The sequence below is a fragment of the Netta rufina genome (assembly GCF_964035555.1).
Source record: "Netta rufina genome assembly, chromosome: 3".
In the NCBI taxonomy this organism is placed as follows: Eukaryota; Metazoa; Chordata; class Aves; order Anseriformes; family Anatidae; genus Netta; species Netta rufina.
In genome coordinates, this window is record NC_140125.1 from 46,256,388 (window position 1) to 46,283,939 (window position 27,552).

The window sequence follows — 27,552 nt, forward strand, 5'->3', positions numbered from 1 at the left end:
TAACGGATCTTATTTTTTTTTTCTTGCTTGCTCACACATCTTCAACAGCACATAATTTCTGTTGAGTCAATATTAAGAGCAACATCTGGAAAATGCAACAATAAATGAGAATAAATACAAAGTCACTGAGCTGTTACTCATTTTCCTGTCTGTAAGTTATTCATTTTCCTATGCTGAGAGAGGAACGGCTATGAGAATCAGGCACACACACAAACTCTTACACTAATTTCCACTGCAAGAAAATGCATGCTTTTTTCATGCAGACTTTAACTTTAGAACTGAGTTTTGCCAGGATAGGCACTGTCCAGAGACATTATCCAGGTTTGCTTTGTCATGAACATGAGCACTACAGTGTGTAACAAGATTTGTCTTTGTCCCTTGCAAGAAGGTGACTTTCAGAGAATGATCAGGGCACATGGATCCCACTGGAACAATTGCATCTGAGAAACAAAACAGCTAGCAAAACAGAAACCTCACTGGCAACCAACATAATTTCCACGTGAGAAAACTCTTATGTACAAGTGCTTTAAAGCAGTCTGATGAGGCGGCAATAAAAACTGTGTTCAAATATTAGAATGTTCAAATATTAATCAATCTCACTGGCAGAGTTTGTCAACAGATTCAGACTGTATGGGCAGATAAATCACAGAATCACAGAATTTCTAGGTTGGAAGAGACCTCAAGATCATCGAGTCCAACCTCTGACCTAACACTAACAAGTCCTCCACTAAACCATATCCCTAAGCTCTACATCTAAATGTCTTTTAAAAACCTCCAGGGATGGTGACCCAACCACTTCCCTGGGCAGCCCGTTCCAATGCCTAACAACCCTTTCAGTAAAGAAGTTCTTCCTAACATCCAACCTGAAACTCCCCTGGCACAACTTAAGCCCATTCCCCCTTGTCCTGTCACCAGGCACGTGGGAGAACATACCAACCCACACCTCTCTACAGCCTCCTTTAAGGTACCTGTAGAGAGTGATAAGGTCGCCCCTGCGTCCTCTTCTCCAGGCTGAACAAGCCCAGCTTCCTCAGCCTCTCCTCATAAGACTTGTTCTCCAGACCCCTCACCAGCTTCATTGCCCTTCTCTGGACTCTAGAATCTCGATGTCCTTCTTGTAGCAAGGGGCCCAAAACTGAACACAGTACTCGAGGTATGGCCTCACCAGAGCTGAGTACAGTGGGACAATCACTTCCCTGGTCCTGCTGGCCACATTGCTTCTTATACAAGCCAGGATGCTGTTGGCCTTCTTGGCCACCTGAGCACACTGCCAGCTCATATTCAGCCGACTATTAACCATCACTCCCAGGTCCTTCTCTGCCAGGCAGCTTTCCAACCACTCATCTCCCAGCCTGTAGCTCTGCTTGGGGTTGTTGCACCCCAGGTACAGGACTTGGCCTTGTTGAACTTTATACAGCTGACCTCAGCCCATCGATCCAGCCTATCCAGATCCTCCTGCAGAGCCTTCCTACCCTTGAGCAGATCGACACACGCACCTAACTTGGTGTCATCTGCAAACTTACTGGGAGTGCACTCAATGCCCTCATCCAGATCATCGATAAAGATATTAAAGAGGACTGGCCCCACAGTTTGGGATGGAGTCAAATACCTAATTTGCTAGTTACATTAAACACTTTCAGGATTTGTATATTTCCTATTTTATTATTTTAAGAATATCTTCACAGTAGACATTGTACTATTTTCACTTGTATGTGCAGTCATACTGTGCTAAATTACTGTATGTGCAATCCATACATGTGATGTTTTGAAAATGAAAATCCTGTTGGATCAAGCCCTCTTGAGCTAATTGATAATACCTTGTCATAAGTATTTTAATATATTTGAAACTGATGGTCTATAGTAAATTGGGAGCAGTAAAACAGTACTCTGCTGTGTTTAAAATTTTAAAAAGTTCCATGTTGCTTTCACATGTGCACAGCCAAAGCCAAAAATTAAGCTAAAGATAATTCTATGTTACTGGTACATCCAGATTCAGGTGTAATGTTGACACTCTAAAAGTCAATAAAGACATAGTTTGAGGAGGCAATAAATTCTGATTTAGGATTATTAAAAAAAAAAAAAAATCATAATCACATGACCCACTACTTTTTGCACAGATGTGTTAATTTTAACAGCTGGACTCTGTGCTGACCCTATTTTATGCTGGATCATTTACAGATTGTTTTTCAGCACCTGCTTAAAGATGATAAACATAAAGCTGGCACAAACACATGCCAGCTTTATGATAACACATCATATGATCACGTGTCTGTGCCTGATCCAGATGAAATGTGAATGACTGGTGTACTAGTAGCATGAAGACGAAGCATGAATGGTTGTGGAACCATGGTCTAGAAGTTCTGCCATGGATTGCCAGGGGTCCTCAATTTTTATTCACCAGTTTCGTGTGTTTAAAATTTATCACACAAATCAGAATCAAGTTTGGTGAAGTATAAAAAATGTGACAATTTCTTCCTGTCTTCTAGGTCATACCAGACTATCAACAAAACAAATCCCAAATTTTTCAATCACTCTTTACAATGCTCATTAAATAAACTATACAGATAATCAATGAACACACACATTTTTAGTGCTAGTAATGCCACAATAATAATTTTTTGAGGAAACAGCATACGACTGTAATACATCTTAGCCAATGATACATTACTTGACCCTTTCTCTTTTAATTTGAATTATATTATCATCTTAAGCACATATGTAAGCATATTCCAGATTATGGTTGAGTTTTTGCATCCTGCATTTGCAAGATTTATGAAATTTTATACTGCCATTATTTATTCTCATTTGTGTGGTGGACAGATTTGTAATTAGAAATCATCCAGTACTTTAAGAATTTTCTAAGCATTAACATAATTGTAAGTTAAACTCACCCTATTTGTTTTCAATGGAAGAGATACCACAACAAACTGTTAGAGAAACTCCTTAGGAAACCGTATCCCCTGTTAGGTGATGGGAAGGTATCTGCATTGCCATGTACTGCATTGCCTACACCTATGTTCTGGCTGCTCCTAGCCTTGAAGCTAATGTAACTGACAACTGCTGAATCCGAAATGTCTGGTTTCTCCAAATCCAAAGACCTTCTGTCTTCTGTTCTTTACAAAATACAAAAGCTCCAAAAGCACACTACCTAGATTTTCAAATGATATTGTGGTGGTATATATAAACAATATTTAGTTCATCTGAATGTAGGTGTTATTTTTAACACCTTATTTTTAACACTTCTAACACCTTAACACCTCCAGTTTATTTTTGATAGCTGTTGCTATAATTCTTATTTTCGTCAATCTGATGTGGCAAAAACACAAATATCTTCTGTGAAATGGGTGAAGAAATGAGGAGTGTAAGATTAGAAAGAAGTCCAGAAATTAAAAAATCTTAAAATACCTGCCAAGACAGAGAGGCATATGTATATATGCATAATACATTCTCCACAAATACTGTATTATTTTAGCAACCAGTATATACATTTTCTAATTCTGAAAAGACCAAAAAGAAAAAAATAAAATCTAAATTAAAAAAGTTTTAAAACAGAGAAAGTCAGATGTTTACAGCCAAATCCACCACTATAAACAGAGCTATTGTTGGCCCAACAATAATGTTTTTGTTTGTTTGTTTGTTTGTTTTCCAGGGGTAACATTTTGTCATCAAAATCTGATAGGTTAAATACCACACTGTACTTTTACTTAGCTTTACTAAGCAGCAAAGGCCTGTTTCTCTGAACCAATAAACACAATATGCACCAGAAATCATTATTCAGTATGGATATATAATCCAGTAATTTCATGCCCTTCATCTGTACATTTTCCAAATGTCATTTCTCTGTACTAAATTATTTTTGGTTGATTTAAATCAAATGGAGGCAATGAATAACTAATATAAAGTAGAATTTCCTGAGCTATTATTTTTTACCCTTCAAAAATTAAAATCTTACACTAATTTTATCGTTTCATTATAATTTATAGGTTAGTTATAGAGTTGCAAAACCAAACTACTCCAGATGAGTGCAATAAATGCAATGTAGTCATCTGTGATTCTTAACACACACACACACACACACACACACACACACACACACACACACACACACAAAAAAAAAAAAAATCTAAGAAAACTGATTTCTCAAGTCTAGACAAGTTTCTTTATGCCCATACCTTATGGACTGTGACATCTTAGGACATGTATTCAGATTAAAAAAAAAAAAAAAAAAAAAGTAAGAGCAATACAGACTAATGTAGGCAGCTTTAAATAGGATATTTTTAGTTTGCATGAAATTTTTAGCATTATCATCTTACGTTGCTTATTTTTAACAGGCAGGGCTAAATTACTGTGTTAATTGGACCAGAAGTTCTTTGAAAGCATTTGGATTACACTCGAAGAAAAAAGGAAGATTACCAATAAATTGGGTTTCATCTTTTGTTTTATAAACATATTACATCCACAGATAAATTTTCCTCATTTTTCTCAGACAAATACATTTAAAAATCTTTCTTGTATTTGTATATCCACACCTGAATTGCTAAGCAAACTGAGTAAAGAAGACATCTGTATTTATTCCTTGGATTGGTATCGGATACCTAAGCCTAGGTATCTGAACGTGGTTAGTTTACAACCCACTGTATTCATTCATGGGGTCCTTCCTATTCTACACACATAGCAGCACAGAAATCTTCTCTGTGGATGTTCCCCAAAGCCTTGGAACCACTCTGACAGGTAATAAGGAGAAAATCTAACCTAATGTTTTCAAGACCTTAAAAGACCTGATTACAGAATATGTGAGGTTCAGCCATCAGAACAACTTATATTGCCACATGACTCACTGTATATTTCTGACATCCATGAGAGAGATACTGCCAAGCACAACTGATTAACACATTGTTTTTAGCATTTAGATTCATATGGCTTGATAATGTCGTATTAAATACATAAGAGAAGTAACGGAAGAGACAGTGGTGAGCCCTTCTGGAGCACCAGATATGCCTACAGACAAAAGCAAGTCTCACTATGTAGTGTCTGCTGACTTCTGTGGGTGTTGCATGTGCAAACACTCCTGAGATCTTACACTTGTTGTGAGCAAGTCCTATTAGCAAATACAATACAGTCATGCTTTTGATGTTAATGGACCATATAGCTAGCAATCATAATACAGACAGACTACACTACTGGTCTCTTCTTTTGTAAATATGTCCTTAGGTAGATTGGAGGTTACAAGTTCCCAGTAATAAAACCCACCTTTTCTTTGTTCTTTCCCTAACATTTTATGCATGTGCACGTTTAAGCTTTCACTTCCTGCAGCAGCACTGCAAACTCAAGAACTCTTGCTTTAGATCTACCTAATACATCTAGCACTGTAAAAATGAAAGAAACGCTCATGTAAGTTACATATTTCTATGCACCTATTTTACAGACAGAAATCCCAAAGGAAGTATGTTCTTGCTAAAACCAGCTAAGGAAATGACAGAATACATCCCCAGCATGGAAAGCGTTTGCTTTTCTTGTCTATAATCTGTTTATAATCCTTACCCTAGCTGCCTATTAGAGCATCAAGGAGAGGGAAAGGTATTAATAACTATGGCTTTGTTATTAAAAATAGCTTAATAAATGAATATATAAACCTCTTAGTAAAAATGTCTTTCTTACGATTGTTTGACGTTTAGTAATTTAGTAAACTACTTAAGCACAGTACTAAAGGTAAAGCACAGCTTCAGTTTCCACTGGATTTGAAGTGTGCTTTTGGGTGATTTAGTGAGCAACAGTCTGTATCATTAATATTTCCTTTCAAACTAAACTTTTTTTTCCAGAGGCAACATAATTCATCCACACTAAACTGGTAATCAGTTTGTAAATAACAGATAATTTATGTAAGCAAAACACATATAACACAATCTTTCCAATTTCCTTTTAACTGATAACTGGTTTCTGATGGGAGCTTACTTCTTTTCAGATTTGCCTCCTAAGATTTAGCACCAAATGTATGTAACTTCCACTGTCCATTTCCAAGTACCTTCTTGTTACACACCATCAAAATAATAATAATAATAATAATAATTAAAAAAAAAAAAAAAAGAACAATGAAGGAAAATACAAGTAGGTGATAAAAATACAGATAATCAAAGAGGAAAAGAAATATAAATATCAGATCCACTGACAGATGCATATAGTTGTGAGCCAAAGACCTTTGTGGAATAATGGCAATTTACACCCAGTAAATGTTGGCCAAAAATGTTTCCATACACAAGGAATGCATGCCACATGAGCCTACAAAATCATCATGATTTAAATCATCAGTCACTAGCATATGATAAGAGTGGGAGCAGAATGGTTATTCAAACAACTTTTGCTTAAATGGCTTCAGCTCTAAAAAGGCTTAATGTGCCTCTTTACAGGACCTCTGCAAAGTAAGGACACCACAGCTTCTTACCTGAGCTTTTATTGGTTTTGTTTTGTCTGCTCTTTACTTGCTCAGTCCATAATGTAGGATAACGAGAAGCTATATCTAGAAAAAAAATACAGCAGAAAAAAGTTTGTAAATGTTACAGTTTTTTAAAAGTTACTAGCAGCTGAATAATATTGAGTTATCAGTATTAAAGATATGTGGATTTTAAAAAGGGAGAGGGTATACTGATCTGTATTAGAACAGGTAAAATCTTTATTCATACAAAGGCATAAATAGTTCATTTCTTATTCCATTCAAACAAAGGTTTGAAAGATCCAAAATGTGTAGTAACTTTAAATCAGTGAGATATACGCTGGGTGGTAAGATAGTCACAGTATAGAACTACCATTGCATATGGGCTTTGAGCTTTCTATTTGTAGAGCACTGAATTTTCCCAGATCCAAATATGCTTGTAAAAGCACTAACCTTACATTGCTAGACAATATGCTGAGAACAGAATTTATGCTTTTAAATTCCTTGTTTGGTCATACAGTTTTAATCTGAACTGTGGCTCAAGTTTAAAACCTGTCTGTACCCTGAGTATTCGCAATAAATTTGCTACTGTTAAGAGTCCATAGCTGAAGTGTCACCTCAATACTACCCCCATGAAATTCATTGTTTTTAAGTTTTAAGACTTGACTGTCTTCTGTTTTTATCCTGAAAAGGGTACAGAAGTTTTCAATTTCTTGCAATTTCAGGAAGTCTGATCAGCTCCAGCAGGTGCCCTAGTTCTAAAGTAGCATTTGATGCTGTGGTGTATTGTCTATATTGCATTAATTTAATATCGCACTGTTAAAATTCCTGTCCATGCTTACCTTCTTCATCACCTTGAGGCTGAGTCTCCAGCGCGGGAGCTGAGACATCATCTGAATTCAGAATGGAAAAGATTTGCAAGGAGACTACAATTATGAGAGTAAGCTAAATAAGTGTACATACGTGATTGATGCTAATGATTTGCACATAGCCCCGGCCGGTAAACAAACAATAATTTAAGCATTATTAATATGTACTGTACAGCATAGACATATTACATCTGCACACTATAGATTATAAATGTATGGCTTTTAAGATTATGGCTGATGAATTGATTGCAGGGTCTCTGAAGAGCATGAAGTGATCAAGTTGTTCCCCAGACAGTAGTTCTTCATTTTAATGATTCCTATAGATTATAATTGAACAAATAAGCATTCATAAAGAAGAAATTCATAAATGCATCAAAGGGGTAAGTCCTGTGAAAGCAAAAGCAGTCTGAGATGGAAGTGGTTGCAGATATGTTGACACCTTAAAATGAAAGGAAAGTTTCTTTTTGCACAGCAGAATGTATTTAGCAATCAAGATGATTTTATTGGTAAGATTCATAAAGAATCAGATTTTTCTTTGCATTATCCTTATCCTTTAGTCAGCCATCTCCATCCATTCACAATCAACCATTACTGCAAAACAAGAGGGATGAAATGATAAAAGAATGTGGATAATTTTAGTAAAATATAGTAGAAGCAGCACTGGAAAAGAAAAATTCAGTATGAAAAAAATTCAAGTTAGCAATCTGTGAGAAAGACAGACCCACCTTCACCTCATTATGGTTTTGTTATTTAAAATGATTTCAGATACTGAGTAAAAATGAGCTAGTACACCAGTTACTTATTTTCTAGCTGCTGTTTCCTTTAGAATGGAGCTAACTCCAAGTTACTCTGTGGTAAACAGCATCTTCTGTGAAAAGGTTTTATGAACATTTCTTGCAGTTTCACAACTGGATCCCAGACCAACATAGTTTCCAGGTTGTTTTTGTGACATTTTCACAGAAGCTAGAAATGAAGGTAACTTTGAAGCTTTCTTTTGCACATAGAGGATTTGGAAGTACTCTGACCTTCCCCTTTGGAGGCTACAGTCTAATTCATAGCAAATACTCTGGAAAACTTTCATGCATGCTTTCCACAAAAGCAGGGCAGCAGCAACAGAAACTTGTTTTCATTGCAAAATATTTTAACCAAACCATAAGAAGACTTCTTTTAAGAATGTTCATTTTTCATGTCCATGCAATGATAGGATACTTCGTTCGAATAGCATGACAGACTGTCACTTCCCATTAGTTCTACTAGCAATTTTGTGTTGTCCTCTGGGTGGTGGAATAAGATCATTAACTAATTTCAGAGAGGACATCAAATATCCCAGCATATTAAAAATGAAAACCTGCATTTAGATTAGCAATTAGTATGTAATTCAAAAAAACTGACTTTTAGATTGTACCTTCAGATGGGTAAATGTTGCCAAGAGCTCTGCCACAAAATCAGTTTGGGATTTAAGTGACATTGTTCTATCATCATCTTTCTGTATACAGTTTGAGTTTGTGATGCATTTGTTCTTACGTTAATAAGTGAAATACAGATAGAATGCTGCAATTTTAACAATTATCAGCCCAATCAAAATTATCCTCTTGACAACAAACTCTGTTCGTTTAAACAGCATTTACTGCACAACTTTTAAGACACAGTTTATTAATATGAATATATATTCTAAAAAAAATAAGAAAGAAAAAAATAAAAAAGGTACCTAACAATTGAATCGTAAAACTGGCCACAGGTCCTCCAGGAAACAAAAAGAAAGAGAGAGGTTTTCTTTTGATCTCCATCAAATCAAACATTTGGTGTGGGAAATCTGTATTAATTTAACTTCATTTCAGAACTGGAGGAGCTACAACAGCTCCTGAACTACGCTTAATCTGAAAGAGGACTATGGCATTTATTTTCTCTGTGAAAGTGTCTTCTCTTTTCATAAAAACCTTTTGTATTAAGTATGAAGAAGCACGTAGAGTTTTTTTTGTTCAAAATCCAATACACTGCCACAACTACATTGCAGTACATCTTCATTTCAGGTATTTCATATGTTAACTTCATAGGACTTCCTGGCCAGCACCTGCATACCACTACATATGTACATACATGTAAATAAACCATTCCATTATCAGAGTTCCATTAACAAGAACACAGTCCTGCAGTCAGCTAAGAAAAAGGGGCACAATCCCATGCCTAACACTTATGCTTTTCAGATAGTCTGAATACTTTCTCTGGCTAGAGGTGGGAACTGTGGCACAGGGAAAAGATATGTTAGGAAGTATCCTTTAAGCTTTGTTGCTGTTTGAGTTCACATGCAAAGTTGCAAACAAGCAAACAGTGCTCCTGACATCCAAAATCTGTGACTGGAAATTTTCATTGAGCTTTCATTCATTGAGCTGCACATCTCAAACAGATATGGCCCTCTATGTTATTCTCTCTGAGTATGTGTGGAAGAACTGTCTTCCACACTGGATGTCTGTCTGTCTTTATCTTGGAAGAAGAGACTGCCTCAGGCTACATTTATACTGTCTCTTGACAGTATAGTCACCAAGACCACTCAAGTTTGGGGCACATCTTCTGTAGCTTCTGTAGCAGCAAGAATGTCATCAACTTTCGTAAGCTTGCTGTGTTACAATATCAGAACCCCAACCTGTGGCACCTCCAGTTAGTCCACAGCAACATGAAGAAGGAAGATGGGCAGGAAGGGGTGCATGCTAAATTTATGGTTATTCCAAAAGCTACCTCTATGCCCTAGCAACATGAACTACAAAATATTTTTACTACATTGACAATGAGGCAAGAGAACAGATCCTTAACTCAAATAGCAGATCAAGTTCATTACTCTGTGATAGTCTTAAAGAGGTTGTGATATCACTGACAATATTATTTCATTTAAAGCATAAGGCAGTGACTTTGAAGGGTGAGGAGATGTTAGCAGTATCTGAGAAGAGCCAGGAACCACCTGAGAACCAGGACATCGGCCCTTTGCACTGCAGGCTTGGGCTGGAGAATAAAAACAAGGCATGAGTGAAATACAACTGTGTCATTTTAGACACAAATATATGTGATGCAAATATATGCGATTTCTTGTTCTAGGAGTGTCTATTCAGGCTTCAGCAACTCAGCCCCCACAGTCAAAAAAAAAAAAAAAAAAAAAAAAAGAATTCCAAGACCCAGACAAGTTTTATATATGGGATAGTTCATATAGTTCAAAGTTGAAAATGAAAGTCCTGACCCAAAGCAAATTTTCCCAGAACATAATGAGGTTAGTGGAAACCACAGTTTGTCCAGAAAGACTTGAAGGAACAGTTTTCCACTGCTGATTCATGTACCTTGTCATTATTAGCCTTTAAAGAAGTACTGATTTTCTTAACCTAATGGTGCATTAGTTTATTTAAATGTTCAGTATATTACAAAGCTACAAAAGTTACTGTAAAACTTATATCAATTATATTTACAGCAGAATAAACTGGATAGTCATTAATATTGGCACAAATTTGAGTTAGCTTCTTTAAAATTAATTTATCCCACTGCAACTGGCAGAAATATTTAGTGTGTTATTTTCAGATGAATCTAATATTCTTTTAAGTGTTTGGAGAGCATGAGCTCTAATTTTGTTTAAAGAACAGATATCTCTCTCATTTAAATCTACCAGCTATGTTGGAGTTGCATCAGATTTTGTCCTGCCAACGATATACACTATGATCTATCTCTAAGAACAACAATCATTTGGCCATGAATGTAACCCATTAGTTGAATTAATCACATTATAGAAAAAAGTGTTGGGTCCAAGATGACTCAAGCACTGGCTGCTATGGACATAAAGTGAGGACTAGAGTTTCCAAGATTTTGGGACTGCAGAATGCTGGCTTTATCAAACAGACAGAATAATCTGTCCTCTAAGGCAAGAGAGAGAGCAGTATGGGAAAATAGCTGAGTACTGCTATGGGAAGCAAAGTTTATTCCACCATTCATTGATAATTTAAACCTACAGAAAATCATGGTGTTTTATCCCACAGTACACACAGTATACTAAAATATATTTTATTTTCTATCTAACGGCCATCTAAGATATTTACCTGTTTTTCCTGCACCTTCTCGTTGTGGCAGTTTCTCACTCACTGAACCTGCAATTACAGAAAGAAATTAACCAGAAAACTATTATTTTCATTTTTAAAACCTTTTATAAGAAGCACAGTTTAACTGTAATGATTCAACTTTGTTTATTGTAGAAAAAAAAAAAATATCAGGAAATTTCTTCCTTTGCAAACCAAGGATTTTAGCTTTGCCTGACTTCTGCATTTGTGTACCATCAATTTATAGTCAGGTGCTATTTCTTGGCCACCACAGGACCTGAGAAAGAGATAACATTAAACACTACAGAAACAGAAGTGCAAGAACGTGTTTGTGTGCAGCACACTCAAAGCATCCCTTCCCCACCAACCTAGGAAGGCCAGGTCCTCCATGAAGTGCATCTCTCCAGTACTACTCCATTGAGGTTCCTTGTGAGGGACAACAGCCTTCCTACACAGTCTGGCTTATGTACCTCAGCGGTTCTGTGGGGCTTCTTCAGATTGAAAGGTGCCCCTTTCTGCTTTAAAAACCTCATGCAAGGCCCTCCAGAAGTATTATGCTGGTATAGAAATGTGTGGTATGGAAATGAGGAAGCCTTACAAGCCTGAACCTGCTTTGGTTCCTCAAACCTGGGGCCCTTGGGAAAGGAGGCAGCAGTGGTGGGAAAGGAGTAATCAAGTCTGCAGGAAATGGGTTTTAACAGCTTACTGTACCAGCATGAATGCCAGTCTTGATTTAAAGTCATCAAGAAATGGAGAGTCCACTTGTTTTCTTTGTAGTTTTTACAAGAGATATTTGGCCTTAGCTTTTACAGTAGAAATAATGCCTTATTTCTCATTTATATCTGATTATCACAACGGTTTGTATGATTGTAATTCCTAGTCACTTCCTGTCATCATATCCATCATATCCATGTCTCATGAATTTTATTGCATCACATTTGAATTACCAGAAATTCAATATATTTTGTAATGCATTGGCATTAATTCAGACAGGAAAAAAATGCCATTATCATCAAAGGAAGTATATCCAAGAGTGTTTGGGATAACTTGCTCTAAGTGTACTGCAATACTCATCCCTATTACTCACCATGAAGAGGAGGCAGATACTTGCCTTAATGCTATCTGAAGCCTGAAGGTCTGAGCCTTTGGGTGCTTGACTTGAATCTCCTGACAGGCAGCTTGAATTTGAGCAAGATGTTTCGGTTTTAGAAAGTACTGTGTATAAAATTACATTTTTTTCTAATTGCACTAAAGACCAGTGATCTATTCTTTTCTCAGATTTCATCCAGTTGCAATTAACTCTGTGGTTTCTCAATTTAATTTTTATGTACAGGAGTATAATTATAAAATCTGTTGTAAATACTGATAGTTTATATCTCATTCTCATACACACTAAAGTGATTTACAACAATTTGTGAGTACAAATGAAGTCTTGGCATGGGTGGGGTACATGTGATGAACCTCTACCAATAGCCCCTTTGCACAACAGTAAAGAGTAAAGCTCCACTTTGAGAACAGTGTTCTGTCTCTATGTAAATTCAACATCAGATTTGATTTTTTTTTTCTGTTTTACTTGTATTTACTCTAAATTTTGAAGGAAAGATGATGGAGGAAGATTGTGGCATTCACAAATGTTAACTTTATCATAGTGAAATTAGTTTCATTATGAAATTAAAACATTAGGAAAATTAGGTTCTGTGGGCAAACAATTTTTGTAGTCTTAGGAAACTAACAGCAATATTCACAGAACTTCCTAAAAAGGGAAATCTTCACCCTTCACATTTTTTTCACTTAGAATTTTCAATTTATATGTCAAAAACTTTGTTTGTTCTAAGTTGGAGGTGGAGAGGTTGTTGAGCTTATATCAATATTTTTCTACCATTTTCTGAATATATTTGAGCTTAAAGTACTGTGAGGTGATAGGAATTGCATTTGAAAATTTCTAGGAAATTATGTCTTCAATACTCACAACAAATGTTCACATTTTCAGCCAGGCAAGAAATAGAACTAGCAACATCTAACTTTTGTAAAAGGGAATACAGTCAGGTTCCAAGTTTTCAGTGCATTGTAAACAAACAAAACACCATAAAAATACATTTCAGGAAGGGGAGAGGGAAAGGAGGCATATTAGACTTAACATTATTTTATCAAGATTAAATTAGTACCATTCTGGCTTGTGTATGATCACCCTCTCCATTCACTCAACAATTGATCCACTAATGATCGTGATGATCCTTTTCTTAAAGAAATTGCAGAAATGCCTCAGCTTATTGCAAAACCCACAATTCAGCCCAATTTCAGTCACACAATTTCTGAGGCACAATAAATCTTCCATGGAATGTAATGAGACTTTTGTGGTTTATGATTTTAGCATATACATTTCATAGAGTTCTGATCATATGTGACTGGGCTTTAAATCACATATAATCAGAAAAAGAGAAAGTGAATGATTACTTATTTAGCTTATATAATGATGTCTCATCTCCTGCTAACAAATACTTGATATATTATCACTTAATGCAAATAGCAGGAAACAGGAAAGTAAATTTATCATGCTGCTCTACATTTTACATATCTGTACATCTAGCTGTGTACGTATAGAAAAAATACTACATATGGGGACAAAGAACTAGATAACTTGAGGATGGATAATTTTCTCAACTAACAAGAACAATGCAGTACAAACTAAAAAGTTAATTGCCTTCCCCAATATATTAATTTTCATCATATTATCTGATGATAATATTATACAGATAGGAAGAGTCCTGAATTTTTAAAGGTCCTTGATTTGGGCCTTAAAAGAATATAATGGCATTTTAAATATGAGGGAGCAAAACTACCTCACAGAACAATAAAACATGTGGTCATACTTCTGCAATCTTACTGGCAGAAGCGCAAAAGAGTTAATATGGCATAAAAACCCCACAGCAGGAAAACACTGTGTTTTCCAATGACAATTTAACACCTGCTTCTCAATTTCTGCACCATTTCCCAGGACTCTGTGTGTATGGAATTTCTGCAGTTCCCTGCAGTGCTGATAACAGACACAGGGAGTTGTAAAAATGTCTTTTTTTTTTTTATGTCTGGTGTTCTTTAGTGAAAGGATTGGAGGACATTCATCATTTTTAAGGAGCTTTCTTTTTAATGCTCTCATGGGAATGTGTTTGATTTACTCTCCTTCTCACCACTGTTCCTGCAGCAGTGGAGATTATTTCCATGGAGTGGAATGGCATTTTGAGATTTATCATGTGTTTTTTAGCGGAACCAAGTGTTGGTGTGGGAATAACTGGACAGGATGGAAGAGGAGCCTCTTTCAGGTAAAGATGTAGTAGCTAAAGTGAAGGTTTTACATGAATCAGTTGGAGAGTCCTGACTTTTTAATGCTGCTTATAGCCTTCATGCTTCCATACATTTTGTCTCTAGCATAAAAGACATCTTTGATAAGAGCAACCGGAACAGTAGAATGAGAACAAAATTTCAAACAGCTATTGTAGATACTTAAAAAAATATGTATGTGATACTTTTCTATCCCAGGACCTAAGATAACTTTTATGCAGCTAACCAATATTAACAGTTAAATAAAATTAGACATTACTTTTTAAAATTGTTATCCAATATCGCAATCATGGATAGTAAATGTAACTGGAAACTGCCTGTCCTAAATTTTATTCTGTATTTCCTCTATTAAAATCCACGTTTTTCCAGGCTGTCATGCTCTTCTTTCCTATATCTAGATATTCACCAAAGCCAAAGGTGGTTCTACTTGGAGAAATGAAATGCAAGATATTATCCCATAATTTAAGAACTGCACAATTGTTCATATTCATATTCAAACCAAATCTGACATTACTGCATAACTAACCTGGAATTGAAAAGAAGCACTGAACATTTTCATTAAAAAGAGATTTTTTCACACGCTGTACAGAATCACATTTTCTGTGAGAAAATCTTTCCAAATGAATGTTCACAATTGATTCTACCTGTTCTCTTGATTGTCTGTGTACATCCTACTCTAAAGAGAAAAGATCAAAAAGTGATCCTGAGAGAAAAAAAGGTTTGATACATTCAAACTGAGAAATATGTATAAATGTCTTTGAAATAGTTATAGCATTATGCCTGCAGAATACACAGAAGTGAAAATACATAAATGTGATGCTGTCAGGATACTACTGCTACAAGATCTGCCTGTGGCATCAAGGAACAAGACAGTGCCTGCAAAGAGGCAAGTAACCACACAATCAGACTGAGTAGGGACTACAGTGTTGGAAGTAATGGCATCCCTGAAACACTAGTTAAGCTAGTTAAGACAGTAGTACATCTACTCAGCTTCAGTATACCCACTAATATTTTGACCATAACTTTTGTGCATGGTGGAACTAAAGAGTAAATATAAAAGGGGATCAAAAGTGATCTGGAAAGCATCAACAGTCCTTCTGGGAAAAAAAAAAAAATGTTATCCTAAACAGATGGCAATTTTGAACATATTCTGGGAAATGAAAGAGGGATGCAGGTGTGCTTGAGGCTTTCAGTCTACAATGTAAGAGCAAATGTTTGCCTTATTATACCACATAACTTTCTGGAATAATCTGTAGCTGCCTTCTCTGCTGAGTGAGATGGTTTCTCCAGACTCTTCATGACAGAGCTCTTAGCCACCACTACTGAAAAATCCCCTAGCTTCTCAAATCTATTTCTGAACTCTGCTGTAGCTGGACTTCTTTCCTGAGAGACAAAGGAGAAGTGGTCAGCAATGAAACATAAGAGCAGCGATACAAGCAGGGTAGGAAATCTGCAAAGACAGTCCCAAAGGATCTAAGAACACCTGGAAAATTACCCATGATTTTTCATGGAGCAGAATAAGACTACATACTCACCTGGACCCTGGAACAGTCTATTGACCTCAGAGCTACTAGACTGAAGTTGAATGTTACTATGACCTTCTCCTTAACATTTCTGGAAAACTAACTTCCCTTCTCCAAAATAAACTGAATCAATCTGGCAGTTTATTTGCTAGGCACATGAAGACATTTCAGAGAAACTGGGGTTCGATTCCTGTAGATGTAGGATAACTCTCACATCAATCTATTAACAAAACTGGAACTACATTGCAGCTTCTCCTTGATATTACAAAAAAAAAAAAAAAAAAAGTGAATATACAGTAACTAAATCAGCAAAATTTTGAGCCAACAATAATGCCACTTGTTGTGATACAGCATAAGTATAGTCCTTTTTCACTGATGTTAGTGAAAGAAGATGAAAGGAAGCTACAAAGCTTTATGACACACACTGATATTGTAGAAGAAGCCCAGAGAAGCTGTGAATGCCCCATCCCTGGAGGTGTTCAAGGCCAGGTTGGATGGGGCCCTGGGCAACCTGGTCTTGAGGATGGCATCCCTGTCTATGATAAAGGAGGTGGAACTAGATGATCTTTAAGGTGCTTTCCAAAACAAACCATTCTATGATTCTATGAAGCAACGAGAGCACACTTTCAGAGAAGCCCTAGCTAAGGACATTCAAAACCACCACAACCAATAGTACATTGGAACACATAAATACTATCCTAACCTATGTCTTATGAAGATATATTCAAGCTATGAACAATAATTATATTAAAACAAATGCATGCATTAATGTATTTTAAACCTTTTGAATATTTATGTTAATTTTCATAATTCACTGTCATGCCAGAGAGACTTCTCAGACTGGATCAAACAGATTAGTCAGAAAATTATTCTTTCTGGCTGAAGTTCACCTACAGGCAACATGCATGGAATATTCTGCAAACCACTTAAACAAGACAGACCTTAAAAATGAATTAACTTTTTAAAATCTTTGTTGAAACTTTCATAGTGGTATTTTCCCTCCATGTACTTTTTAAAAATTTCATTACTCTGTTCAAACAATGGGAGTAGATAAAGCCTGGTGAATTCCCTCAAAGATCTTAATCACTTCTTTCAGCTTTATCTATACTACAGTTAGCTTTTTTTTTAAAAAAAAAAAAAAAGTTTTAAGTTATTCTTTCTACTCTCTGACAGAGAATGGTGCTGCAACACAAGCAGAAATGCAATACATACAGCTCAAGTATTTTTTAGAGCTATATCTGTCAAAAGGGTGCAATTATGCCAGCTTCAAGCAAGGTGAACAGCAATTCCAGCAACTGTCCATACACTGGCAATTCATCATCTTTGTTATCAACATAAATGAAATAAGGTCAAAAGTAAATTCCTGAAAAACAGGTAATTGTCCTGATGAAAGACAAGTGAGTTTGATTTGCCAATTAATGTCTACAGACAATTATTCCACTATGTTCTTAGTGCTTTGTTTCATTTTTATTTCATCTCTGGATTTGGCCAGTCATGAGATTTGCTGTGGGAGTTCTTTCACTGGACTATGTTACAAGTCAGTGTCATTATTTTCGATTGGGAGTGGTTTTTTGTTTTGTTTTGTTTCTGTATGCCAAATACTTAAAAAATCAAAATGGCAAAGCCCTCTGGAATTTCTGAAACTCTGCAATGAGTTTACAAGCATGAAAGTTGCAGTATAAAGAACTGCCTCTGCAAGTCTGTTGCATGGTTTCACAGAGTGAATCATAACTATCATACAAATAACCACTGCAGAAAAACATTTCAGTAGCTAGAGAATAATACAAATAAAGTAGACTGATTATAGAATTACAGAAAGATTTAGGTTGGCAGTGGCCTTGGAAGAACTCAAGCAGAGCTAGCTTAAAACCTAGACCAACTTTTGTGCAGTTGAATTTTGCTAATCCCCAAGGAAGAGAGTCCCTTGCTTCCACAAGCATCTGCTCCTGCGTTGAACATCTCTGGTGAAGATTTTTTTTCCTTAAGTCTACTCAGATGCCTCAACTAAACTCTAATATTCATAAGACAATGTCATAAGCCAGTCAGCTGAACAAATCTTACCTGGGCACCGGGGAGTTTTGTGGGCCACAGCAGTTCCACTGATAGGACGACCATTGGGAGTGACACACCAGCAGTATCCAGTGTAACTGTGGCACTGAACCTGTCAGAAATGACATGAACCACGTGCAGTCTGTCAGACATAAGTCTATCATCCTGCAGCATTCATGACATGAGTACTGTGTCCAGCAAACTATATTGGCAAAACCTAGAATGACAAACCATAATGGACCTTAATCTCCATCATACACATGATTTTTTAGCATTAGGAAGAGCTTCTTTCAAGCAAAGTGAGGTAGGTCCTTCAGAATCTAATGGAAGAGAAAACTATTGAAATATCCAGTTGTTTATGTCCTGTTTCAGGAGAGTGAGGTGCAGGTGTTTTGAAAACCTCACAACAAAATTCCTCAAGGGACACACAAACTATTCATGAAGCAAGCAGTCTTGAGCTTTGTCCACACAGAGAACATATTGTTCCACCCACTGAAAGTGCAGGACAGAATGCTTCTGCCAGCATTATTCATATCCCAAGATGTCAAAAAGGAAACTCTTGGAATTCCTCTTAGAAATCAATTGCATTATATGCCCTGAGGGCCAATATCACTTCCCTCTTAAAACAAGAAGGATGGTCTTCTGCACAACTCCACAACTGAATTGCAGTACAGTGGCAGCAGAAGGCAACCTTGTCCAGAATATATATCACAGGGTAATCACCTAGCTGTGCCCTTTCCAAATTCTATAATCTAACCTAATTAGCCTCACACCATATACTTGTGCAGAAATTCAGCTGAGGATAGGGAAGAATCCTGTATGATTCATGCTATTAGCATTAATATATGGACTCTGGTTACAAGATTTCTGGTTTAGATCAGGAATAGATCAGAAATTCCAAATATTTTACCATCTGATGAGTATTCAGGGGGCTACAAGAATGACTCAGCTGCCTCAGCCTAGAAGAATAGGGAGTGTATCACATGCACAACAGTAATGTTTGGCTCTTTTGCTGGCCAACTCTGAAAAAAAAGAACAAGGACTCAGCTGGCACAAAATATTATTTTTTTTTTCTATTTTTTAACATAATTGCTAGTACAAATTACATTTCATTTTGAAATCAAATTTCATTTCATTATATTTGAAAGACACATATTTTAATTTTCCAGACACGCAAGATACTGAATTAAAAATTTTCAACCTGACTATATGTGCCATCATCATTGCATTCTGGAATAAACACTTGTTGAAATTCCTTTCGAGCTTGTTCTTGGGTGTACTTCCTTTCAGCCACACATCTGGAAACATCTAGAGAAAGGGAGAAGACAAGTCAGTTGGATGATGCAATGTAAAGAAAATATAAACAATAACCTAAGGTGGGAGAGGGAGAAAGGAAGAAGGCTTCCTTTGTAAATGTAAAGAGATCTGGAATTTGGGTATTTTGAAGCATAGTAACGCCCAACAGCTTTGGGCATTAGTAATGCCCAAAACCTGTAAAGAGGTCCATGTAAAGAGATCTGGAATTATAATCAGGGAAAATTTAACATTAGTTGCATTATTTCTATGAAACAAAGAAAGAAAACCAGTGGAAGACAATAATTTAAGGGCAATATTGTCTTAATTCACCTAACATAACAACATTTTTGACATAATTCATATTGTGCTAAAATTTAGTGCAACAGCTTATGATTTAGACTTGGCGCTAGTCAAGCCAGCCTACCACACAGGCCTTTTTTGTCCACTGCGTGGTTCATTGCACCATCTCCTTTATTACCCAGTACTGGTCTCCATCCAAGACAATGCAGTAAATTAGCCAGCTTTAATTCAGTAGTTTCTATTGCCTAAAATGCTATATTGTCTAATACAGATATTATATTTCAATTAGGCAACCAAAGGCTGAGAAAAGACACATAACATAAGCTTTTGTACCTTTTATTGTCTAAAGCCACTACAAATTTTGGCATGTTGCTGATGCAGAATCAGTACTTCAGCATCTGCTTGAGCTAGGCAATTTCAAGACAAATGAGAATACCAGACAAGCTTAAGGAAGTATTAATGATTTCAAGATGTGATTGTAACATCTGAATTAGAATGATCTCAAGCATACAAACTGAGAAATCTGCTACTTCTGATCTCTGCTTTGTTTAAAGATTGTTTGACAGTAACTGGCCAGTTCCCTTCTAGGATGAAAACTGCCCAGCAATTACAAAGACATGGGCATTGTGTTAATTAGTGAATGTCTGTATAATTCTTATAAAGTTACAGGACAGGTTTTCTAGTGCATGCAAGTTGTAAATTGAACAGAATCTGAACGAGGCAACAACATTTTCCATTCCCGATTAGACACCAGTGTATCTTGACATCATTAATCATCTAACAGTCCCCAAAAGTTACTCTGTCACATACAGGTGAAACAGCTAAGTTTCATTTCCCCTATGCACCTTGCCTCCCTATGCTAGCATCATCTAGCCATGCATGCACAGAGCCAGCACAGAAGCCTGGTGCAACTGCCTGGTCATCTCCACCAAGTTGTGGACAACTCACCTGGCAACTTTAACACACACACACACACACACAAAAAAAAAAAAAAAAAAAAAAAAAAAAAAAACTCCTTTCAGGTCCCAGACAATCTGGTTGGAAAGTGTAGAATTATGGACAGAAACTAGTCCTCAGTATCTGTACCCTGAACACAGAACTGAGCCCCCTTAATTCTAATCTTCTTGTTGATTTCCTTTCTGGTCTTGGACTTGTGAGCATTACTTCTGTGGATTAGTTTATTCTTCTGTAAAGTAAGATGTTATTTATCTCTCAGGAGCGTTATGAGAGTTATACTGTTCATGTTGGTGAAGTGCCCAAAGTACATGTTGTTTCACTCTGAAAAATTAAGTTTCAGTCTTAATTGATCTTAATCATATTATGCGGTTTCAGGAGAGAGAATCACAGTGATATGCTGTCACCTAAAACAGACAGAAATGTTCAACCATCTAGAAATGTGAGAAAAAATAATAAGGAAGTCAATTAATTTGTTCTCTGGTATTTCAACAACTTGTTTCATCAAGGGAAAAATTACACTCAATGTACTGTGCAGCTCAGGTAAAATCTGTTAATGCATGCACTGCCAAAGTTTGTGGTAGAAAAGAAAAGAAAAAAAAAAGGAAAAAAAACATTTTAAGTAAGCTTTGGTGTCGTAAGCCTTATTCTGAGCATGGTTTGGTCATACAGTACCTAATAACATGTGGTTTTAATGTAGCTAGTATTTTAACTGAAAATAAATCACTTTGTTGGACCTCTGTCCTCGTTTTTCTAGAATGACATGTGGTTTAAATGTCTGAAAGGAAAAGTGATATAAATTCCATCACATAAGGTCTCTGCAATAGTACCATCAGGGTTGTAAATTATCTCCAGTATATGAATTATCCTAAAAACATGCCAAGGCAAAAGAGAAGTTCTCCAAAACTGTCCACCACTTGTTTCTAAGCAGCTCGATGTTCTGAAACCCTCCTATTTTTGGATGATCTAATATGCTTTAAAATCAACAATGACCACATTTAGGGGAATATAAAATTCAGGTTTGAAGTATTGTTTTGTGTTATATAACCATGGAAACATTTTAAAGCTGTTGGGCATTACTATGCTTCAAAATACCCAAAAATAAACCCAGGAGGAAGCTCTCTTATCAAGCTAAGCATCTGAAATTGTATCTAGCCAAAATATTATTCCAAATTCTGATTTTTTATTTCACCAAGGAATTACCATAGGAGAATAACTATGAGACATGGAGATGCAGTCCAAACCTGACAGGAGAAATGTAATAGGGTTGTCAAAATAAAAAGACATATAAAATATTTTTCCTCAGAATATTAATGAACATTAGGTTATTAATTCAGAGGAGCTAAATTCATTTCAAATAAAATATTACTGAAGCCAGAAGAAGTTATGATAGTTTTTTTGATGATACATTTGCAAGATTATAGTATCTGATTATCTGATTTTCTGTCCTTGTTGCAATATTTTCTGATTTCAACCAAAATTTTCCAAAGGAAAGGAAAAATTCAAGACACTTAAGGATTAGATATTTATATAAAATAACAGGTGAAAAAAGGACAAGAAAATAAATTTTGCTGTGACCAGAAGTAAAAATGAAACATGAGCTCACATCAAAGCATCAGACAAGACAGATGTTGGGAGATCTTGCAGATCCTAAAAGGCAAGAGTCAGTGAGACATTAGACCATAATCCATAGGGAAACTAAACTGCCACTTGGCCATTGCTCACACTCTTTCAGTAAAGCCAAATCCAGGACTCACTGTGCAAAGTCCTATGAGCGCATCCAGCCAATTCTTGCTGAAGATCCCCTCTGTGCCCCTCACACAAGTAATAATGAAAATAATGAAGATGACTCATAAGCATATCAAAGTAGTAGAATAGGCAGAAGTGGCTTGTTGGAAGGAGGCTTATAGGAATACTGACAGCTACGGGGATCCCAGTGCAGTCTCTCACATAGAGATTCAACTTCCCTCTTTATCTACAAGTGGAATAATTCAGAATGGGATGGACTCTGATCTGCTTTGAAATAAAGACCAAGAATGAAAGTTGAGGGGGTTACTTGGTACATCTGTGCTGATTAACCAGCCCACAACTTTGGTTTTGGTCATCACAGAACCTGGCCAAATCAGGCTGAACTCTTTCCAAGTAAATGACATCACACTGGTGACAAACAACCTGAGAGCAGAGGGGTCTCCAAGTCTGCAAGGTGTAGGAAGAACAACAAGCACTGGGCAATGCTGTGCACCACTGGAACAAGAAAGACTCATTTCATTGTTGTTATAATGGATTTCTACCTCTAAAAGAAAATAGAGAAAGAAAAATAAAACATTTTTCTCTTTAAATATGTTTTTGTTTAAACTTTTGGAATCATCTAGTGGTAGAATTCCCCCTATTCTGTATTTATTTCCCTAGTGTAAGAATTAATATTGAAGCCAGCAGGCTCAAGCAGGAATGCAGTGAATGACATGGTGAAGAGACAGGTTCTAAGACCTGTGAAAAGCCTGTTGAAATGCGACATTATTTGCCTATATTCAGACAAGGGGAAAAACTAATTTTGCAGATATGTATGCCCAACTGTAATTCTGAATTATGTTCATGGCTAAGTTAATGAGACTTTATCCTCTTACCTCCAAGCAAATGGGTCTTTACATCTTAGAAGCTTGCTGGAAAAAAAATTCTCCTGGCATAGCAAATGAGCATGAAGATGCAGGAGGTTACTTTAAATTAGCTCACTTGGACATTATTAGCTGACAAACAGGGCTGACAGAAAGCTTTCATCTCAGAAGTGGCACCAGTATGCAGCTGCAGCATCCAAAACCAGATTCTGGTGTACATCAGTGCTAGGAACATAGGACTTTCTGAAATAACACTAAAGGTGATCCAAAATTGGAAGGGAAATTCTGAAAACAGAATTAGCATCACAGGCAGCACAAGACTGACTTGGAACTTATCTGATTTTATGTTTAATTTCTGACAGTATAGCACCTAAAACACTAAGCTTCAATAAATAAATGAACAAATAAATACAATCTCTCTACTTCAACTCTACTGGCTAACCCTTGAATAATATACCACATAGAAAGAAGTTTATTACTGCAGAGTAGAAGTTTATCTTTAAAACAATGACACAAAATCATCAAGGGTGTAAACACCATCTCTAAAGTAACATTTAATACAACTGAATTTACAGCAACTTTGGGGCTCCACAGGGAGATCTAACCCAGATTCTCTCATGGAAAAGTAAGCAGCTTGCCAGAAGGATAGATAAATCTCCGGAAAAGATTTTGATTTAGCTCATCCAGTATTTCTTGGTTTGCTATAAAGTACCTTTCCCAATAGCAATACACTGAAGCAGATGTCACATACTTTAAAAGAGATTACTGCGTGTGACACAGGCTTCTTAGGTATTTATGCATAAAATACACTCTACATTTTATTTAGTTATTTTATTGTAGCTGGAATATGCCACTGAACAGTTCAGAAACATTTACCACTTTGTTAAAACTACTTATAAAGTGGTTAAAGTTAATTGTTTGAAGAAAATGTTTCCCTGAGGGCTTTCCATAAATACTTAGCTGTTCCTAAGGTATAGAGAAAGCTTTTCTAAAGTCACAAAGATTTGAAAAAACAGACCTAGTTTAGACACAAGTAATTTCAAATATCTCTTGATGTTTCTCCATAGGCTTCCCTTACTGCCCCTCCATTATGCCAGAATACCTATACGCATACTTAAATTTAGAAATACACAGTGCCTCAAGGTGTTTAAAGTTAGCTATCCAGCTGAGCACTTTACTGGATTGTCCTAACAATTAGTGAGCTTTTTTCTACCATGTTTCTTTCCCGCTATATCCTTTTGCTAATAAAGATACAATACAAATCAAATAACCTTCATTTGTAGCTCATTTAGCACCTTTTTTTTTTTTTTTTATTCAGAAAACAGTTTGGTTTCTAGGGCACAAACAACTCATAACATGAAAATTTTCTATGATATTTGATTTAAATCAATGCATATTTCAAAGAACTGATCTTGTCTGTACTAACAAAACATATAAATAGCAGTAATCTCTAGTGATTGGAAACACAACAAGCTATATGTGCTCAAAGTTTCACTTTCAAAGATAGAGATTATTAGCCTCTTGGGTTAGAAAGGATGTCAGCACAGACATGTAGCCTGACAGCCATAAAAAAAAAAAAAAAAAAAAAAAAGGCTTGCCTTGTGACAAAGGCTAGCTGACTCTTTCACTATTTATTTTTATTGCTGCATTCTGGATTCAAACAAAACAGCAAAGCAATCTTGGCCTGCACTCTCCTCTGTTGGCATCCAACAGTGGCAGGCAGACAGTGTAGCATTTTTGTTGACTTTTTTATTATTATTTTTTTTAATTTTCCAACTACCCAGTGATTCAGATGGCTAAGCTTTAAGATAAAATAAGGAATGTCATGCTGGAAGTCTTCATAGCACAATAATATTTCTCCTGATCTGCTAACAGTCACATTTGGAGAGATACACTCTGACTAGAACTGAATCAAATATTTGCAAAAAAAACTGAAGCTACAGATTTCTGATATTTTACATAACAAAGACCAGACTAGGCTTTCTGAACAGAACGCTGAGTTGATAAATACTTTCACTAAGCCTAATATGGGCCAATTTATAATTCTTGCACTGAAAATCTGAGCCTTGCAACTATTTCTGGTTTCAAATTTTCAGTGCAGTATTATTGCTTTAACACTACTTGTTTCTACTTCACTTGTTTTAAGATTTTCATTTTATATTTATTTAATTTTATATTTTAACAGAAAATTAAATTGAAATTACATGATTGGAAAAAGAAAACCTTTGCAAAATGAAAAAAAATATATGACTTTGCATTTTTTTGTTTTAAAAATTCTTTTTGTTCTAAAAAATCTTTTTGTGCCCAAGAATGCTCTTTTATGTTTTTTTTTCTGTACAGTCTGGTTTTGGCACATTCCATTTTGAGAAATATAATCAAGAAAAAATTGAGTATTTTTATAAGAGATAAATTCCACCTCCAGCAAATTTTGGATAATATTTCAGTGCTTTTTGTCTTATTTTCCATGTGCCAGTAGACACATACAAAAAGCAAAGGATATTCCACAAAAATATTCCACACATACTTAAAACTTTATCCACCCCATTTTAAATACCTCCTAGAAAGCAGTATCAGAAGCCATCTCCTCTTGCTTTCAGTGATCACATAAATCATATCTTCTCTGTATAGATACATTTTGTTCACCAAGATGCTGAGTATTTCTTCTTGAAATAACACTTCACTACAGTAGCTTGATACACAGCATAAATGAAGGCTCAACAAGCTATAGTGAGGTTAGAGTTGAACAGGGTTTGTATTAGCAGGACTGCCAGCAGTGCATCTGGAAACTTGCAGTCATCCTACAGATTAAATGCAGTATTCACAGTGAGAAAATAGGTCTGGAAAAGGAGGAGACAGCTCCTAGTTAAAAGTATTTTAAGATAAAAATCTGCGCCCAAAACTTTTTTTTTCCTAAGGAAAGGGTTTATTTTTGGGAAAAAAAAAAAAAAAAAAAAAAAAAGTACTGATATTACTGATATCACTTACAAATTTTTTCCTCCTTTTTCCTCAAAAACATTAGAAAAAAAAAAGAGAGAGAGAGAAAATGGAGAGCCGAGGAGAACAAGTGAAAACTGTTTTGCTTTCAGTATGCAGACTGTGCAAGCTTTCACTATATGTTCAGGTTTACTTCACAGATTGACATCTTGGTCCAGTCCCACTTTCACTGGAGGTAGGGAAAAAAATAGACCTAGTCACTGTGACTTTCTCTCTCCAAACGAGACGTCTCAGGAGCACAGTCTGGCTCCCAAATGCAGCCCACAAGGCTTCCTTCCAGGCAGCAGGTGGGCTGGCCGAGCCAATGTCTCTGCCCACATGCTGACCTAACTGATGTGTTTGGACACTGCAGGCACACGTCAAGTTCACACCTGGCTTGCAAGCAAACCTGAGCTGGAAGAAAGACTCCAAGGGAATACGAGATTAGGTGTGCACTCAAAAACCATGTCCAACATTCACAACGCAGTTCCTTAGCTATGAGGCAACAAGAATGTTTCCACAAAGGACGCTTACATTCGTGAGTTATGGGACCGAGATTTATTTGCAAGCTTAAAACAACTGTAATCCTTTCTCTTTAAAATGGGAATATCATATCTGCATATTTATCCAAGGACAGAAATGTCCTTGGATATTTAATTCATATCAATTCATAACATTCAAACATATCTTTAATTCATTCACCAAACTAATAATTCAAATGAGTGAAACTTTGCATTATTGCTAAAAGCTCTGTTTTAACAAAACAGAAATGCTGGGTGTTTCTCTCTTCTAAGTAAAGCAAATAGTAAATAGTAAAATACATCTTTATGGGAAATTCCACTCATACTTTGATGTGCTCCAGTTCTTTATGTGAATCATGAGAATGAAGATAGTACCTTTTGTTATGTCTATGGTAGCCCATAAAAGAATGGCATTTTTAAACAGCTAGGCTCTTTAAGATACCATAAATAAGTTAAGCTAAACATAAGCTATCTAGGGTTTCCAATGGAGAAAGAGGGTCTCCATAGCTATAGAATACCAATAACGCTGGTGTCTGTGACAGCTATCCTTGGTGCTCAGGAAGCAGCAAAGATTTGTTGGGGCTACCTCTGAATGCATACCCTGTGTGCCAGCCAAAATAAATGC

The 27,552-nt window shown here is 36.1% G+C and overlaps 1 protein-coding gene across 2 annotated transcripts in view; it reads right to left on the reverse strand.

Annotated features, from left to right (window-relative positions):
- The window catches only part of SMOC2 (SPARC related modular calcium binding 2), a 145,336-nt gene that overhangs the window by 66,503 nt on the left and 51,281 nt on the right, over positions 1 to 27,552 (reverse strand). For both annotated transcript variants that reach the window (XM_084283354.1, XM_084283353.1), the window contains exons 3-7: positions 19,473 to 19,579; positions 18,284 to 18,383; positions 11,367 to 11,414; positions 7,270 to 7,320; positions 6,440 to 6,514 (exon numbers count right to left, since the gene is read on the reverse strand). In XM_084283354.1, coding sequence (XP_084139480.1) covers positions 6,440 to 6,514; positions 7,270 to 7,320; positions 11,367 to 11,414; positions 18,284 to 18,383; positions 19,473 to 19,579 — 381 coding nt within the window. The remainder of the gene's footprint in view (positions 1 to 6,439; positions 6,515 to 7,269; positions 7,321 to 11,366; positions 11,415 to 18,283; positions 18,384 to 19,472; positions 19,580 to 27,552) is intronic.